General features: G+C 51.5%; 9 protein-coding genes across 9 annotated transcripts; 6 read left to right on the top strand and 3 right to left on the bottom strand.

The window, feature by feature from the left end:
* Nucleotides 1-344: 344 nt before the first annotated feature.
* A1O3_07372 (uncharacterized protein) lies at nt 345-2,595 on the bottom strand (the record flags this gene model as incomplete). Its single annotated transcript, XM_007737482.1, has 9 exons — nt 345-728; nt 813-973; nt 1,037-1,540; nt 1,609-1,680; nt 1,754-1,777; nt 1,825-1,999; nt 2,077-2,128; nt 2,192-2,268; nt 2,335-2,595. 9 exons carry the CDS (start codon nt 2,593-2,595, stop codon nt 345-347), a joined length of 1,710 nt encoding a protein of 569 aa, XP_007735672.1.
* A 148-nt stretch (nt 2,596-2,743) lies between these two features.
* Nucleotides 2,744-4,294, bottom strand: A1O3_07371 (uncharacterized protein; the record flags this gene model as incomplete). The annotated part of the gene is made up of 3 exons (XM_007737481.1): nt 2,744-3,659; nt 3,710-3,916; nt 3,978-4,294. 3 exons carry the CDS (start codon nt 4,292-4,294, stop codon nt 2,744-2,746), a joined length of 1,440 nt encoding a protein of 479 aa, XP_007735671.1.
* Nucleotides 4,295-5,861: 1,567 nt separating this feature from the next.
* A1O3_07370 (uncharacterized protein) lies at nt 5,862-6,963 on the top strand (the record flags this gene model as incomplete). The annotated part of the gene is made up of 2 exons (XM_007737480.1): nt 5,862-6,855; nt 6,914-6,963. The coding sequence occupies 2 exons, from the start codon at nt 5,862-5,864 to the stop codon at nt 6,961-6,963; spliced, it is 1,044 nt and encodes a 347-aa protein (XP_007735670.1).
* Nucleotides 6,964-7,662: 699 nt separating this feature from the next.
* A1O3_07369 (uncharacterized protein) lies at nt 7,663-8,211 on the top strand (the record flags this gene model as incomplete). Its single annotated transcript, XM_007737479.1, has 1 exon — nt 7,663-8,211. The coding sequence occupies one exon, from the start codon at nt 7,663-7,665 to the stop codon at nt 8,209-8,211; it is 549 nt and encodes a 182-aa protein (XP_007735669.1).
* A 624-nt stretch (nt 8,212-8,835) lies between these two features.
* Nucleotides 8,836-9,318, top strand: A1O3_07368 (uncharacterized protein; the record flags this gene model as incomplete). Its single annotated transcript, XM_007737478.1, has 1 exon — nt 8,836-9,318. The coding sequence occupies one exon, from the start codon at nt 8,836-8,838 to the stop codon at nt 9,316-9,318; it is 483 nt and encodes a 160-aa protein (XP_007735668.1).
* Nucleotides 9,319-9,836: 518 nt separating this feature from the next.
* A1O3_07367 (uncharacterized protein) lies at nt 9,837-10,830 on the top strand (the record flags this gene model as incomplete). The annotated part of the gene is made up of 2 exons (XM_007737477.1): nt 9,837-10,508; nt 10,567-10,830. The coding sequence occupies 2 exons, from the start codon at nt 9,837-9,839 to the stop codon at nt 10,828-10,830; spliced, it is 936 nt and encodes a 311-aa protein (XP_007735667.1).
* A 1,017-nt stretch (nt 10,831-11,847) lies between these two features.
* On the top strand, nt 11,848-12,699 carry A1O3_07366 (uncharacterized protein; the record flags this gene model as incomplete). Its single annotated transcript, XM_007737476.1, has 1 exon — nt 11,848-12,699. One exon carries the CDS (start codon nt 11,848-11,850, stop codon nt 12,697-12,699), a length of 852 nt encoding a protein of 283 aa, XP_007735666.1.
* Nucleotides 12,700-13,840: 1,141 nt separating this feature from the next.
* Nucleotides 13,841-14,254, top strand: A1O3_07365 (uncharacterized protein; the record flags this gene model as incomplete). The annotated part of the gene is made up of 1 exon (XM_007737475.1): nt 13,841-14,254. One exon carries the CDS (start codon nt 13,841-13,843, stop codon nt 14,252-14,254), a length of 414 nt encoding a protein of 137 aa, XP_007735665.1.
* Nucleotides 14,255-15,719: 1,465 nt separating this feature from the next.
* On the bottom strand, nt 15,720-17,330 carry A1O3_07364 (uncharacterized protein; the record flags this gene model as incomplete). Its single annotated transcript, XM_007737474.1, has 2 exons — nt 15,720-16,050; nt 16,105-17,330. The coding sequence occupies 2 exons, from the start codon at nt 17,328-17,330 to the stop codon at nt 15,720-15,722; spliced, it is 1,557 nt and encodes a 518-aa protein (XP_007735664.1).
* Between the last annotated feature and the right edge of the window lie 156 nt (nt 17,331-17,486).

The raw sequence follows: 17,486 nt of genomic DNA, 5'->3' as shown, positions 1-17,486 counted from the left end.
GCAAAAACCTACTTGTCAATGGTGAGAGTAGAGTATTTATTGTACACACTACACAGGCCATATCAATCGTGACTTGCAATCGTGACTTGCATCCCGCTGCGTGGCGATTGTCCTGGATACAGTACCGACGCATTTGATACCTAGATGAGCCCGGTACAGTAGTTCGGCAATCAGCCATGCAGCAAATAGAACCAGTGATTGAGTCGTGCCATCCCAACATCCCTCTCTTGTCTTGTCAAATACACCACAGGTGAGGTGTATCAACCTGACACTTCATACATGACAAGGCTGACGAGGCTGACAAGGGTGACAAGGGTGACAATGCCGACAAGGCTGACTCTGTTCTATGGCGCTGGTTGAGACGGAGACCGGCTCTTTTTCACCCTCAGATCCCTCCACCCTAGCCCCCATCCGGAACAAAAAGCGCAGACTGCCACTCCACAGACCAGGTAAAAGACATGGGTAATGCTCGTGCAGTAGGCGTCAAGGACGCCCTTCAGTTGCGCACTCGAGACTACGGTCCGGAACGCGGTGGCGCCAGCTGCCACGATTGCTTCGACGTTGGCGCCGGGAACATTCGTCGAAATGGCATCTCTCAGGCTGTTGCTGAACACCGTCTGCGCAACGGTGAGGAAGATGGATCCGCCAAAGTTCTGACAGAAGAGCAGGAGGGCCATGGTAATGGGAGTTTGAGCGGGTGCGGCGAGGTTTTGGATCGATATATAAGGCTGTGCTCCCGGAAGTACGCAGCCCCGTCAATAAGGCCGTCTAGGAACAGAAGAAATGTCAGGTATAGGTATTGGGATTCTTACCATGCTCAATACACATCCACCGCCAATCCCGAACAAGATCTGGTATCCAATGCGTGCGCCGGTCGAGTACGTTGGAGTCAGCAACGAGAGGAGGCCGAACCCCACGGCGCAGAACGTGGTGCCAGCTACTACCCAAGGTAGACAGTATCCGACTTTTTGAACTGCATAACACGTGGTGTTAGTCCGGTCCGGCGTAGGGAGATTAGCTTTGGCCATCCACTCACCAAGGCCACCGGATACCAAGGCCATGAGGATCTGGAAACAAATGTTGGGAAGCATATAGACACCACTCATCAGTGGCGACGCATTTTTGACCGCCTGGAAGTAGATGGGAAGGTAGTAGGCTGCACAGACCAGCACCCCCATTTGGAAGAACAGGACCGCACAGCTCGACCACACGATACGCTGGCGCAGGATTGAAGAGGGAACCATGGCCGCGTCGCCCCTGCGGTATTCCCACCCGAGGAAAAGGATAAGGGTGACGCCGGCTCCGCAGAACAGGCCAATGACGGTGGGACTATTCCAGGGATACTGGTTACCGCCATATTGTAGCGCGAGGAAAAACTGAATGGACGCAGGGGCGAAGATTGCAAATCCCAGAAGATCCAAGGACTCGACGGCAGTACCGAGGACCTTTCGTAGCTGTGGTTTCGCAATCCGTTCCGGGACGTGAATGCGGGTGAGAAGCGCGGCGATAATGCCGCCGATGGGAAGGTTGATGTAGAAGCCTGTCGAGTTCCGTCATCTCAGGGGCCGGAACGGACAGAGAAGAAAGCCTTAGCTCCCAGACACTTACACCAGCGCCATGACACGTACTCGGTAAATGCTCCTCCGATGAGGGGACCGCAGGCCTGACCAAGTTGTCCGACTAGGAACATCGACAAAGTCAGTCGAGACGCCTTCAAACCGTTTCACCAACACATCACATTGTACCCACTCACTTGCTATCATGACTCCTAAGATTGCTGTTTGTTTGTGAGCTGTAGGCATCTAGTCAAGGAATAGGACATACTCGGCCGTCGATCTTCTGGAAGACAGGCCGCGACGATGGTGAGGCCACCGGTCAACACGCCTGACGCGCCCATACCGGTAACGGCTCGGCCGACAATCAACATTGTGGAGGATGTGGCTACCGCGCAGAGCAATGATCCTAGCTCGAAGAGGAGGAAGTATGCGAAAAACGTCCACTGGTGCTCCGAAAATGTCTTTGTCAGCGAGGGGGGCCATTGGAAGGGCCAGAAATACAGGGAGATAGGAAACATACCTTGGTCCTGAAGAATGTGTATATCTTGCCGGTCAAGGGCTGCAAAGATGCACTGGTTCCTATGTCAGACTGCCAGTCCAATCTGGAAGAAAGAAGACACGACAGGGTGACAAACCTCGCGAGTTGGTATGCGCTTCCGTACCATCCCACATCGAGAAGGGAGTTGAAGGTATTGGTGATCCGGGGAATGGCCTAGCATCGGCAGTCGCAATCAGTGCGAGTCATTGTCATCAGCCTGGAAAGGCTTCTTGGTCGTACCGTGGCCATGATGGATATATCGAGCATCACCACAAACTGAGCAAGGACCAGAGCAGCCAATATCATGTACAGCTTGATCCCCGTGACATATTCCTCCTCGTGTTTGGTTGCATATGTCGCATCATCTGTCTGCAACGTGTCTTTCTCAGGCTTCCTGGGAAGATCGGACCGTGAAGACATCGACCGGGGCAGGTCTGGTGTTTCGTGAGCACCACACGGAAGGATTTGAGGGTCGATCGGCTCCGGTATTGGAGGTTCCATGTTCTTCACGGTGATCGAGGAGCGATCAGGGTTGAATTGAGGGTTGTAATGAAAGACAGGTGCCTGATAGAGCAATATGGGCCATATTTAACTGAACGGCCGGTCGGGAACGGGAACGGGAACGGGATCCGAACCCCGATCACAAGCATCAACCGGTCCAAGATCCCAGGACATCTCTCAACCACACGTCGTCCAGATCGTCCAAAATCATGGGCTCCTGCAAAAGGCTATTCTCATCTGCCATGGGAAAGGCAGAGTCGTCAGACTGGACAGGATCTGCTACCCGTTTTGCAGCGTACCACGATTTAACAGACATGAACATCTTGGCGGTTTTGGCATAGATGCCGTTCACGGAGCCATCTTCACCGGTGGCGCTCGCCTGGTTCAGGTTGTGAATAAACTGATCCAGGACCAGGCCCAGGTCGACCGTGGACCGGACGAGTCCAGTGTCCCACGCTGGATCATCGAGGGTGGTGAGTTTGAACAAAATCACGATACTGTGGCAAACCTGGGCGAAGTAGGGAAAGGACACGTAGGGGTATTCGGACAGGGGCAAGGAGAAAAAGTTGTCCAATGCCAATTTGACAGTGCTCAGACACTTGTAGAGAGCCTCCAGTCGCCGGAACCCGGGGCCGTCCACGGTGATGGGCGTCTTCTGGAGTGCCACCTCGTGGATACTCAGTTCGGAATGATACACGGATGCAAGAAGAATCCCTAATGAGTTGGAGTCGTTGGTGACATGATTTCTCTCCACAACCGGGGGGCCGGGGGAGCACTTACTGTCGTGCTGGAGCCGAGGAGAGAAAGCGCTCTTCAATTCCCCTAATTTCCACTGAAGGGTCTGTAAATAGAAACTGGGGGGCACAGTCGGCCCGTCGGCCAGTTCCCCTTCTCCAGCTGGCCACATGACTTGTCGTACGCGGTGGGAGAACAGTTGTAGCCGGACCTGGTGCGCAAATATTTCGTCGGACGGGGCTTCCTGACTTCTGCCGAGGAGGTCCAGGCACTCGTCCAAGTAGGGTGTCCATCGCATGGCGTCGGTCTGTGCAAAGAATGAAGAAACGCTGGACATGTCAATCGTTCAGGTCGCAGAGGGAGGGACGGGGCTACACACCATGAGCTCATCAGAAAGCAAGCCAGGACTGCCCGTCGCTCCTCCATGGTATGAGTAGCCGGTGCGGGGACATTGACGGCGGAGAGCATGTTTGTGTCTTTCGGCGGCCACGGCTTGTTCAGACGGAGCTCGAACACCATGATCATTGCAAAGTGAGTGAAGCGGAACAAGATCTTTCGGTTTATATTGTATAATTGATCGTTTCCCCTAGGCCCAAGTTAGCTTCCACACATGGCGAGTACTTGATGGTGAATTGTGGATTTCTCACCACGCCAAGAAGACCAGAAGGCCGAGCAGCAGGTCGATGTCGATGTCGATGTTTTGTCCGTCCTCGATTAACATGCGCCGTGCTATCGTCTGCCTGACCTCGTGACCAAACGCCTGTCTCTTTTCGGTCGACTTTGTAGTGACAGTGGTGATGCAGAGAAATAGAAACGGCCGTTGTGCGTGGAGCTGCTGAGCAGACATGTCGGGCGGAAGATGAAGAAAGGCCAAGTATCTCAACATCTGGGTCCGGAAGATGGCCAGGCATTCTTCGGCCTCCTCTGGAGATGGAGATAGAGATGGTTCGCCGCCAGTGTCCATGTTAGGTACAGACGAGCTTGCTGTCATAGTGACGGCACTCGACGAGGTTGACGTCTGAGCGATGCCGGCCAAACGAGACGGGGAGGTGGTGCCCTGGGCCTGAGCCTGGTCATGGTCGACAGAGTTGTCTCTCACATGGAGTCTCAGATCCAACAGCGCCGATGCAACCGAGTCTCTGTTGGTAGCGGACTGAGAGGCGCATTGCAACAGAGAGACAAGACCATCGAGCTTCCCCTCCAAATTGGCGATTCTGGACTCGACCCTGCTTTCCGTATTGCGTGGGCGTGGTCGTATCGAGTCAGCCGGGCGGCACGGTTTGTTGAGACGATGACATCTTTCACAGGTGTTGTTGCTTGGGCGCTGGACGCACTTGCATTTGGAGCGGGAACAATTCATGCACGCGCGGCCATACGGGCCTGACGAGGCTGGAATTGGATCTGGGATGGAATCCATGCCCGTGCCAGAGGGCTCGACCATGCTCAGCTCTGAGGGCAAGAGATCAGAGACAGACAGCGGCAGCAGCAGCGGTGGCCGACGGGACCGGCGACTACCTACTACTACTACCTGCCACCACCACCACCACCACCACCACCACATCAGGTTGGTAGGTATATACTCGGTATGCGGACATGTCACGTACTCCGTCCGTACATGACGTGTGCACGGCATTCGGCCCCGAATCCCGGTTGGCGTTGGATTGGTTGACGGATACGAAATACGAAATACTAGAGGAGGTTCGGATGCTCGCTCCGGACCGGGACCGGGCTGCACTGGCCGTTGTGCTAAATACATCCTTTCAAGACCTGAGACAGTGACAGTGGTGACAGCACTACCTAAATACCTACCTCAGATAATTACCTGGTAGGTAGGTAGGTACCTGGTAGGCTGATACTACAGAGTAAGCAAGTCTCTTCTCCCTCAACTTCAATCTTCTCCCATTTTACTCGGGCGTAACTACCACAACCACAAAAGAAGCCAGGCCACTCACTGCCTGTCTATCAATCATGACGGCTGTGCAGGGAGCATGCTGATTCGGGCTGGAGTATGTCGTGATTTCAGGCGCCCGACACACCAGACGGGTTACAGGTTGTGTAACCTCAGAATGGAAGCAATATTGCCCGGCAAATGCATAGCCTTGCGGCACATATCCCCATCCCCTGTTCCCGGCCACCCTCAGCTCTACTCTGCCAACAGCCATGACACTGCACTCATCATGTGCTGTAGTTGGCCGATATCAACTTCAACTGCCATAAGTGGTTGCTCTGCTGGGTTGTGATCGCAAGGCACAGTAACACAACCCCCTAACTAGGTAGTCAGTACCACCTCTGGCTCTGGCTCTGGCTCTGGCTCTGTCGCCCATACTTGGACTAGGATATACTATGGCATTCCTAGAGTCCCTTCGAGGTATATTATCCCCTCTCCCCTCTCCCCCGCCTTCTTGGTTGCATCACCGCCCTAGGTCTGTTCCAGAGCAGCTTGCGAACCCCGTACCCGTACCTGTGACTATTCGCCTCCAGATCGATCTCATTCCGAACTCCCCAATGACAAGCACTCTCAGCTAGCTAGAATGGGATCCCACAACAAGTCCTACAGGCTGCCAGAAGTAGATATCATTGATATCCAATCAGACGCCGAGAAGCTGTCTTTATCAAGAGACACCCAGGAGTTGCTGAAAGCCCACCCGCCGAGTTTCTCCTCCCTCCTACTGTGGGACGAGCAGGGCTTGAAACGCTTCGAATCAATCACTTACACAGAGGAGTATTACCCTACCAAGTCCGAAATCGAGCTTCTCGAGCGGCACAGCCACGAAATAGCACACCGGATCGCGCCTGGCTCTCTTATCGTCGAATTGGGTAGTGGATGTCTCCGAAAGATCAAGATCCTACTACAAGCACTGGACAACCTCAAGAAGTCCGTTGACTACTACGCGCTTGATCTGTCTCGCTCAGAGCTTGAGAGAACACTGCAGTCTGTGTGCCAAGGCACGTTCAAGCATGTTACATGCCACGGTCTCCTGGGCACCTATGAAGACGGGTTGCATTGGTTGCAAAGACCTGAAAACGCTCCCAGGCTCAGAGTCGTGCTCTCGTTGGGTTCGTCGCTTGGTAGCTTTACCCGGCCCGATGCCGCGGGATTCCTGGCCGGATTCGTCCATGCTCTTGATCATGGCCCGTCTCGAAGTGGAAGTGAGCCATTGTTCATCATCGGCCTGGATGGCTGCAAGGACGGGGAAAGTGTGTGGCACGCATACAACGACCCGCAGAATCGAAACGAGGAGTTCATACGAAATGTGCTTGACCATGCAAATCGTATTCTCGGCAAGGATATATTTCATCAGGTTGAATGGCAGCGTCATGGAGAGTGGAATGACAAGCTGGGACGGCATGAACAGTACCTGATACCACGCAAGGATGTCTGGTTTGAAGGTCACTGCCTTAAAGCAGGTGAGAAGATCTTTGTCGTCTCCAGCCACAAATATGATGGCGGGGAACGACAGAAACTCTGGCAGGGTGCAGGGCTTTGCGAGCTCCAGGGCTGGCAGACTTTGGAACAGAACTATGGTGAGTGGTGTTGGAGCAATTTAATGGATTTACTGACTCAGAACTAACTCGATTGCAGGGCTCTATGTCCTGTCCAAAACACCTGCCAATTCAGCCCGAGGAATATAAACAGATTCACGGCATTTTGGATACCGACACTATCTCATGTGGATTGGTATCTGGATTGGGGCCTTGCATAATGTCCGACACGCAGCAGTAAAATTGGGCAGGGCTTCGGAGTGGCTGTCAAGCTGGGTGCAACACAACAGGGATTTGACAATCTTGAGTCTGCAAACGCCGAAGAACATATAGATCTCTATATCATAAGATAAAAAATGAGTTTAAGGAAGACTGCTGTGCCCATGGCAGTGTTCGGTGGTGTTGGGGCGCAGGGAGGTTGCTGGTGTTGGCGAGAGAGATATGATGCTGTGCAGAACCATTAATCACCTAACACTCTGGAAGAATCCAAGTCCTCCCTGATATTCTGCCTGGCCCCATATGACAGGTACGTTAATGACGGGGTGAGGATGAGGATGAGGCAATACGGTGAAGTTACTTCTCTGGAGGATTGTCTTCGCTCTTGATTTCTCACAGAGCTTCAACCGCGCCCTTTCTTTCTCTTTCTTGTCCTTGTCCTTGTCCTCTATCTAATCCTCATCCGAGTCCAAAACTTTCTCGACCTAGTACAACAAGTACAAAGCACAAAGAAGACGCCAGTACTACTGATCATTCTATTCGTCACGTAAGTCCCGTCCCTTGAAGCGATTGGCTTTTGTGTCGCCAGAACTAAGGTCCTAACACATGCAGCAGCAGCAGCGCAGCGCCACAATGCCGCTCGACCCATCCAACCAGCTCAAGATCGGTCGGCATACGATCTCACTCATCTATCAGCTCCTTACCACAGCAGAACTCGCCGTCCCCAACCCAGAAAATTCAGATAATCCAGAATTCAAGGTTCTCAGTGAAGTGAGCGGCGAACTCTACCTGGAGATGGAGCCCTTGATGGAGAAAGTGGCCAACAGTGATCTTTTATGCGACGAGCACATCAGGGCCCTCGAGCAAGGCGAGAGGCTGGTAAAAGAGAGAATACGCAGGCATAAACGTCTGATCATCCTCAAGAAGATGAAGCTCGCCGCCAACCTCGCCAGTGAGCTCCTCGACAACCCTCCAGGGCTTGATCTGAAGGATCTTTATGATGAAAACAAGGCAATTGATGACCACGGCAACAACAACGACGACGCTGAAACGGTCAATCAGGATCTGGACGAGGATCCGGGTTTGCCACGCCGGAGCAAGAGAAAGTGGGAGAAAGAACTTGACATCAAGATCCAGGATCTCGAGCATCTCCGAAAGAGATTGCGCGAGTTCAAGGAGTAACTGTCCTTCGAGACCGCCAGTCATGGATGTGCAGGCTGGCAACGACTACGGTCTATCCAGAAAAATTGGCGAAGACTCCCTGCTAAGTGTGAGGCCTGGTAATCGAGGGTGTTGTACTGAATCAGCAACAGTGGTTTGGCATGGCATGGCATGGCATTGAATGAGAGTGTGTAGATGCCATCTCTCCAGAGCCACAGTCCCTAGAGAGTCGTGGATGTAGGTAGTGATTGAGTTACTCTTGCTTGCTCTCGATCGACCATGCATATCAACAATAAATTAAGTCTTGAGGATGAGACCCTCCCTTCTTCATTGTGATTCTATCAACACACACCTGAGCCCTTGTGTTTGTGATTGAATCTGGTATCCGGTCTATCTCACTCAGCCTAACTTCGACCTACTCCATCGAATCTGACACTCTTCAATGCTTTTCACTATCCACCATTCCTGGCAAGTCTCTTCTTAAAGCCTCAACAACAAAATAGTCTCCGCCGGTAGTCTAAAATCCACCATTTCCGTGTACCCGGTCAAGCAAACCTCTGAGGACACCTGAGTTTACAGTAAGGTCCATCCTGAAATATACTTACAGCTGCATGCATCGTAACGCTGAACAGCTATAGAATCAGCATGGCGAAACAACCCGACCACAGCCAGCACTCCAGCGAAGAGGCCATTGCAGACCTCTGCAAAGTGCTGGTCCTCCAAGAGTTTGAGGAATCGACAGCAAAATACGCACTACCACAACTCACCCACGAAATCCGCGCAGCTGCATTTGCAAGTCTTATGAGGTTGGGAATGGAGACGTACCATCACAACATGGCCAAGGCCAGACACTTCGTCGAGCACAGAAAGCAAGAGCTCGAGAGTGAACTGCGACGTGAGAAATTCTTGGAGGAGTTGAAGAATGCGGTCAAACACCTTGATGCCGCGCTATCGTCGTATGATGGAGAGAAGCCGGATTTCTCGCCGGCTCCTAAGATCAATAGTACCGACAAGAGGAAGAAGAAGTCAGATACGGTGGAAACTGAGCTGTCTAAGTTGGAAGGCTTGACTGAGAAACTCAAAGCAAATCTTTCTCCACACCGCAACAAGCGACCGAAACTGGGTTGAAATTGGTCCTTCATGACTTTAGGAAGATGATGGGTACTCAATTACGGACTCGGAAAGATTGTGTGACATACAGAATCGATGTCTGGCCTCGAGAGAAGATATTCGACCAGGACATCATCGAAGGAGAGGTGACATTGGGAAGAGAAACGGTCTGTATCATGTATCATACCAAGTCGTCTCTATCTGGCTATACATGAAGGTCTTTGGCTTACTCGCAGGATAGTGGGCTTTCCACCTAGAATCACTGCAACCGAGGGCTCATGGACTACCAATTCAGGGAAGTCTCAATTGACTGATCTGCCTCTAGACGCGATCATCAATGATCTCTGTTCTAACTTCACATTTCCTTCTTCTGTCTTTTATTTTATTGATCCTCCCCCTCCCCATATACCTCACATCTCACCTTTACTACGTTACTTCCATTTCCACTTCCGTGGCCTAGAGCGTCGAGCGTCGAGAGCCACAGGACAAGAGGACTGTGAGACCATCCCAACGCTACTAGAAGAGAACTCGCAATGATGGCCGAAGATTTGATACGAAAGTTTCATAACCTCTTCTACGAATTCATCGTTATCCTCAAAGACTCAGATATTGGAGAGTGCAGCCTGGATACCGCGGTAGGCATTGTGCTGGAAATGGAAAAAGTCTTTCAAGCTCATCCTACCTATCATGGTCGACATGAACCCGAACTTGAGAAAGCCAAGGCAAGAGTGATGCTGAAGGCCAAGCACATGGAAGAGGTGCGGCGACTACAGAGGAAACGAAGAGAACTCGATGACAAGTTGGAGGCACTACTTGATCACCAGGTCGATCATAACGAGTCGGTCCGCGGTGATGGTGACGACAGACACCGTTCTACACTAGGGCGAAAGAGGTATGCTGAGTCCACTGATGAATCCGACACCGAGACTGAGTCAGAGTCAGAGACAAGTAGCTGTAAGAAGCTCAAAAAGGACATGGACACCGTCAAGATTAAGACCGAATCGACAGACCAACCAGCAAAAGCAACCCAGCAGAATAAGCGGAAGAAGCTCAAGGAGGACATGGTCACCGTAAAGACCGAATCCACAGACCAACAAGAGATCCAGTGGGAGACTGAAAAGTTCGTCTGCTACGATTGCATGCATGTGTGGAAGAAGTCGCAAGGTGGACTGCTCTGTCCTCATTGCAGGAGTGATTTCATCGTAATTGTAAGTCAGATTCTCTTACATCAGATTCAGATTCCATCAACACTGACATCTGAACCAGCTTGAGCCGGGGAAATCTGATCCATGGCACGGTGATAGCGATATCGCTCATCCCTCCCCTTCCCCAATCCAAAAGTCAGCCCCTCTCCGTGGCAATCCATCTGGACACCTGACCGAGCCCAAAGGAGACAGTCTCAAGAGCCTCAGGAAAGCTACGAGGGACTCAATAGCTAGTTTGATGACGCTGAGTAAGAAACGCTCAGGCATTGGCTCCAGCTCCAATACTCGGAAGCATCTTCACCTTCAGGAAAAACACCATGCCTGAGGGAACAAAATCAGCATCCAGAGCGAAAGCGCCACTCACTTTGGAGACGGACGTGCATATGTGTTGGATACATCGGAGCTGTCTTTTCCGACTTCAATACAGATATGTCTACAAGAGCTGAGTGTTGTGAGTCCCACGACTCAAACACAGACTCAAACACAGACACAGAAACAGACACAGAAACAGACACAGAAACAGACACAGAAACAGACACAGAAACAGACACAGAAACAGACACAGAAACAGACACAGACACAGACACAGACTCAGTCTTCCTCGGCCGTATGGCATAGCACAGAAATATGAGACGAGACGAGCAAGATGCCAGCAGTAGGAGTGGGCGTCTCAAAAGCCTTGCTTACCTACCTCAGCATTTATCGTATCGTTCTCAACATCGACATCACTTTCTACTACTTACTGGCTTGAGCAGAGATAGATTGGAATCGATCTTGATTTAGTAGCAGACATAACACTCCTCCTCTCGAATCGGCTTCCTCAAGGCGGAAGGAAGCAGGGTGTGACAGTGGTACGGGCAGGACACATGTACTAGTTACTAACTTGCCCATAAAGTGCTCACTCTACGTGAAAGTGATATATGTAGCAAAGTCGGTGTCATCTCGTCACAATTAGTAGTAAACCAGCCGAAGTGCCAACTAACGTGGATGGGATGAATTTCCTTCGACCGAGTTATATGTTCTTCACTTCTGTCTCTTCACTTCTGCCTCTTCATTTCTGCCTCTTCACTTCTGCCTCTTCACTTCTATCTCTTCACTTCTGTCTCTCCACGTTCAAGCACCATCATCTTACTCCAGACTGTCTTCTGTATCTCAAGCACTCCAACAACTCTCGGCAAGTCTACATGTCGCAGTAGCAGTAGCATATGCTCAGCGTTTAACCAAAACCACGAATTGATAATTACTGAAACTCCCTCTCCCTCACCTTAGACATCAGCGACACCGACACCACACTCGGCGACTGAAAAACGGAATCGGAATCGAAATCAGAACAACGGCGAAAATGCCATTACTACTAGTGACCAAGGATCAAGAGAATCAACTTTTAGAATGCCTCGTCGAGCTCGAGAAAGACACCGACAAAGGGAAGATGGTCGAGAAGCTTACGACAGTGGTGCTCGCACTCGGGGACAATCTCAAATTGGGACAGAGCACAGAGCAATACGACGACAAGATCCGTGAGGCCAGACGTAGAATCGATCAGCGCATGAAGCAACAAGACTATCTGGAAGTGAAAGATATGATGACAAAAGGTGCCCAACAGTTGGTTGATGCGTTGTCGCAGGAGCAGGAAGGACAAGAGATTCCGGACGAGCAGGCACAACGCGGAACAAAGAGGAAGTTGGCTGAGGAAGTGGAGGGCCAGCTTAAGATGCTGGAGAGGATGAGCAAGAAGATGCGCTGTCACGTCGAAAAGGAGACTGAGGCCGCAGAAAGTCTCCTTGACGGCAACAGGATGCGCCGTCACGTCGTGGAAGAAGAGACTGAGGCGGCACAAAGTCTCTTTGGTGAGGAACCCGACCATGCCGCGATCGCTGCCATTCTCGGCAACATCAACGCCACCAGCACAAGCGGAAAGGCACGGAGTACATCCGAGACAGCTAGAGCATCAAGCACAGCCGAATCGTTGTTCGCCTATTGGCCAGACACGCCGGATAGGTCGACGGCAGTGAAGAAGATGGCACCAGGCACAGCCGTGTCTGCGTCCATGCCAAAGGCCAAATCAGGACGCAGATATGTGTCCAATTCCTACTTTCGATGTCTTGTCAATCCGAGCTCGCCTGCACGACACGACGCTGAAGATGCAAGAAAAGGACAAGACAGCGACAAGCGACAAGCGAAAAACCAAAACTAGCCCTTGTGAGTTGTTATCGATTATTGAATCGACATCCACATCCACAACAGAGAACACGATTTTTCAAGACAAAAGTCACGCGGCAAAGTCTCTCAGATATCCATGGTTATCATCCTGGATACATTACACTTTCCAGAACTGGCTTGCCCGGGCGAAGGGTGGAAGGAAAATCAACCTTCAGGGTTAGGGTTAGGGAATCCGCTCTCAGCTATGGGGCTGAGGAGGCTGTCGATGTCACGGAAGCGTTGAGCCATGCAGAGAGACAGAGACACAGAGCTTGAACACGGGTCACAGGCTACAAGCCACAGGCCTCACATGCATTCAGGATAGTTAGCTAGCTAGCTCGTCAGCTATGTAGCTACCTTAGTTAGCTAACCAACCACTTGATTGACTTGAATGTTTGAGTACGTACCTACCTATATAGCACCAGGTCTTCCGATGTCAAACCTACCTAGGCACTGATATTACTGTAGGCATTGAAGAAGGCTCTTCGAGGGTGGGGCATATGTGGATCTCAGACCAGTATAGGCAATCGATGGAAGCAGATTGATTGCCTTTCGCAAACGTACTAAGTAGAGCTTACCAGTATGAGGAGGTGGTCTATGGATACCGAGAATACGAAGAAGGCTCCAGTTGTCAGCGCTATTCTAGAAGATCCACATTTGGCCCACCCTTATATCTTGATTTCACGTTCCAACCGTAAATATGTCGATCTTCATGTTTCATGTACTTTGCGGGCTGACAACGTCAACGATGATTATGGAATCGCGGGTCTTGAGGTTTACGATCAATGTTTTACCGGATCCTACCTAACGTCAAGGTTGTAATAGGCTCTCTAGTACGTGCAGGTGTAATTTCGCATCGCATGTTCAGGTACTTAGGCTAATTACGAGGAAAGAGTGGACAAGAGGACGGTGAGATGTTGACGTGAGCAATTGTGGTCCCGCGTCAGCATGAAGTAGTATACACTCTGTCCTTGGGGCCTATAAAGAGCTGTAGCAATCGGCTTGGAAGAGAAAGAATCATTCGCCTTTCTTTCAAAGCTGTACACCATCTATTATCTATACCTTCTCCAATCAATCACTATCTATACCTTCTCCAATCAATCACCATCTATACCTTCTCCAATCAATCAAACAAAATGCTTGCTTCGGTCGGCAAAACTATCCTTCTCGGACTTGCCCTGGCATCCGCGGGAGTCCAGGCCTGCGGTCAGGTACAATGCAGTGGCGGTCACGGATACGACTACAACGGCAACGGTTACACTGGCAACACCTTTCGAATTGAGTTCAACCAAATCGACGCCGGACGGAACAGCAATGCTTGTGGACAATTCGACAAATGTATGCGAGAGCAAGCTCCGAGCCGTGGCATTTCCTACCGCGGCACTAGCTGTGCATTTCCCTCCAATGCACAAGGCGACTTCGTGGCGACTGTCAGCGTTGATAAACAGTCTCCGGGCACCCAGGAGGAATTGATCCTGGAGTGCATGAGCGCGGTGATCGAAGGTGGCTGCATCACCAATGCGGGCGCATGTTCCTGCAACGGCTGCTGAACACGAGAAGAGAACACGGTGCGAGGTGGCCCAGTGGCGGTCGACCAAGGTTGGAAAAGGAGAACATTCGGGCCCAAATTGGCAAAATGATCTGGTGGTCGCAGGCTTCCGGCCTTAGCGAAGGAACCTGGAATGTTCAACCCGATGACTTGGCATGGATGCTAGGGTACCACTGGAACTATGTGAGGCGAGCGTGATATGCTCAGTATCATTCGCATGAGTGAGAGAGCAAAGTTGATTAAGCAAGGGGAGGAATGTTTGGCACCCACTATATAGATTCGCTCTTTACCCAATATCCAAACGGAACCTTCCCCTAAAGATGATTTTATAGGTCGGACTCTTACGGATCGACGCTCCTTTATGTGCTGCGATCTGAGTGCCACTTTACAGCGTCGTAGCGTTCGCAGACATGTCTACTCCTCCTCCGCCAGGTTTCATTAGTCGGCACAGAGGCCGTCTGTAGAGAGAGAAATCCAGTCCAGTCCAGTCCAGTCCGTTTACTTTCCCTTGTAAATATATACATGTGTGTGTGTGTGTGTGTATATATTAAATAGGGAATAGGGCCTATATTAGAAGTTCAGTTCGTGGGCAAGAAAAGGGCAAGAAAAGGGCAAGAAAACGTCCTAATTCAAGATCTTTCAGATTTCTTCCCCCACACTCCTGGATGTGCTAGCCTTGTACTCCGTACGGAGACCCATCTTTCAGGAGGATCAGGCTGAACACGTGACACCACGAACTGCGGGTCTGCAGTATTTACGTATCCTCCACTCCACTCCGTACGAGTATAGATACCTACACACCCAAGGTACACACCTACTTACCTACCTACCTAGGTATCTACACATACTATAGGTAATTAGCACCCCCCCGAAATCCCCAAGTGTCGGAGTGCCAGAGTGCCAGAGCCAGAGTGCCAGAGCCAGAGTGCCAGAGCCAGAGTGCCAGAGCCAGAGTGCCAGAGCCAGAGTGCCAGAGCCAGAGTGCCAGAGCCAGAGTGCCAGAGCCAGAGTGCCAGAGCCAGAGTGCCAGAGCCAGAGTGCCAGAGTGCCAGAGTCCCGGCCGTCCGACCGAAACAAAGAGCTTCATTCTTACTCTCTCGCTCTTTAGCTCTCTCCCTCTCTCCCTCTCTCCCTCTTCCTGTTTCGTTTCAGCCGGAGAGAACCAATAGCACGGGTATGGACACGAACACGGACACGGACACGCCAGAACAAACCCGATCGAGCAATCGTGAATCAGTATGTAGCGTGATTGCATATATTAGCTACTCTGTGGGCGAGATGGGCAGAGGAATGCGGTAGGAGTATCAGTACCCAGTACGTAGTATCAGCATCCCGTCCTATATTCACTGTCCCTTGCTTCCATCCATCTAATCGAACCATCCCACTGACTGGCTCGAGCATTTCCCCACCAACTCTCAAAAATTATGTATCAGATTATATCCCAACTGTCCTGTCCATATCCGAACCTAGTGAACAACCCCCGACGCGACCTTTTCGCTCATCATTCCTTCTGCACCTACGATCGCACTTGGCGGGGCAACGTCAGCCAAGGTTTCGTCGGTGAACTTCAAGTCCTCCTCGATATTTACTGTATCTTGGACCTTGAGCCAGATGACGGGAGCGGCGACAACCAGTGAGCCAGCAAGCATACCCCAGTTGACAGCGAACTGGGTCATGTAGGCCACATAGTTTGAGTCTAGGACAGGGGAGATGACGGCACCGGCAGATTGAATGCCTTTGTAGAAGCCAGTGAAGTTGGCAAGCTTGCGACCGTTGTTGGTCAGCGAGCCCATGAGCCTGATTGAAGGTCAGTTAGTTGAAAACGAATGCCCGGGAAAACGTAGAGCTTACCAGTATGAGGTGGTCTGCCACACCGAATCGTAGAATCCGTAGAACATAAAGAGGAACATAGGACCAATATAGCCGGAGTCGGTCCAGTCGAGTTTGACGTAGCCGTCGGCAGATACCTCTGCACGATTATACTGCTTCTGAAAGGCGTAGCCACCGCCCCAGATGACGAAGGTGAGCACAAACAGGCTACCGACGGCCATTTTGGCGCGTGTAGAGCGACGGAAGTATGTGGTGTCGAGACCAAAACCGAAGACCCATGCGCCGATTATTTGGCTGATGTAGTACAAGACGCTGTTGAGGGCACGAGTTCGGATGTTGAATTTGGCCAGATTGACATCTTGGAAGTGGTAGGTATAGAACCAGTTGCTGGCGAAGAACATAGGGAACAGGAAGAGAATGTACCAGTCTGAGCGGAGGGTCTCGAAAAGGCCAAAAATCTCGGATTTCCAGGTTGGATGTTTCATCAAGATGATACGGGACCCGTCAGACCGCTGGACGAGAAGCGGGTTGCACAGGAAACCTGCAAGAATGAAGCCAGCAGCCATGAGGACGATGAAGGCAATGTAAGTCCCATCATTGACCGAATTGCTCTTGGAATGGATGTTCTCTCCCAAAGGCACCAAGCCGCCAATAACGGCGCCGAGATTGAAGATCATCCAGAAGACGGCAATGTACCGGCCCTTGGACTGTTCAGGAGGATAGGACATCATGATCGCGCCTTGGGCGGTCCAAAGCAGACCGGCGCAGATACCCAGCAGGGCAGCTGCGAAATAGAGGAAACCGGTATTTTGGTTGTGGTTGTACGACAAGATCGAGGCGATGTAGAGAGTGTATCCAAACCCTCCAAAACCCAAAGTCAAGCGGAGACCAATTCTGTTTGCGATACTGCCTGCAAAGAACCCGACACTCGCAAAGGTCGAGTAAAGAGCTGTGTTGGCGTTGTTGATATCATGGGCGCTGACTAGACCGGCAGCACCGAGGCCGTTGACCGCATTGAACATGCCAGGGCATAGGAAGCAGACGAACGCGACGAAAACGATCTGGAACTCGGGACTGGCATATGCAGGGAGAGTGACAGGACCAAGTTTGAGTCTCTTATACATCCACGGTTTGCCCAAGGGCTTGACCTCTTCCCCAACGATCCCCGGTGGCGGAGTGTCGGTGCGAGCGGAGCCAGCGGAGTCAGCAGATGTGGTTGCCATCTTCTCGTTTGTATTGTCCGACATACTGGGCGTGGTAGAGGACAGGAAGGGAGACGCAGAGGGCGAAGGTGGTCAGGTCAGCACGAGATGGCGAGACCTGCGGACTGGGAAAGGATCGAAAGCGCAGTGAGCTTGAGGTGTGTTTAGTAGCAAAGCTGTGGCCGGTGGAGAGCCCTTACA

This window comes from Capronia epimyces (genome assembly GCF_000585565.1).
Source record: "Capronia epimyces CBS 606.96 chromosome Unknown aczIQ-supercont1.6, whole genome shotgun sequence".
Classification (NCBI taxonomy): Eukaryota; Fungi; Ascomycota; class Eurotiomycetes; order Chaetothyriales; family Herpotrichiellaceae; genus Capronia; species Capronia epimyces.
This window is presented reverse-complemented; position numbering and strand designations above follow the sequence as displayed.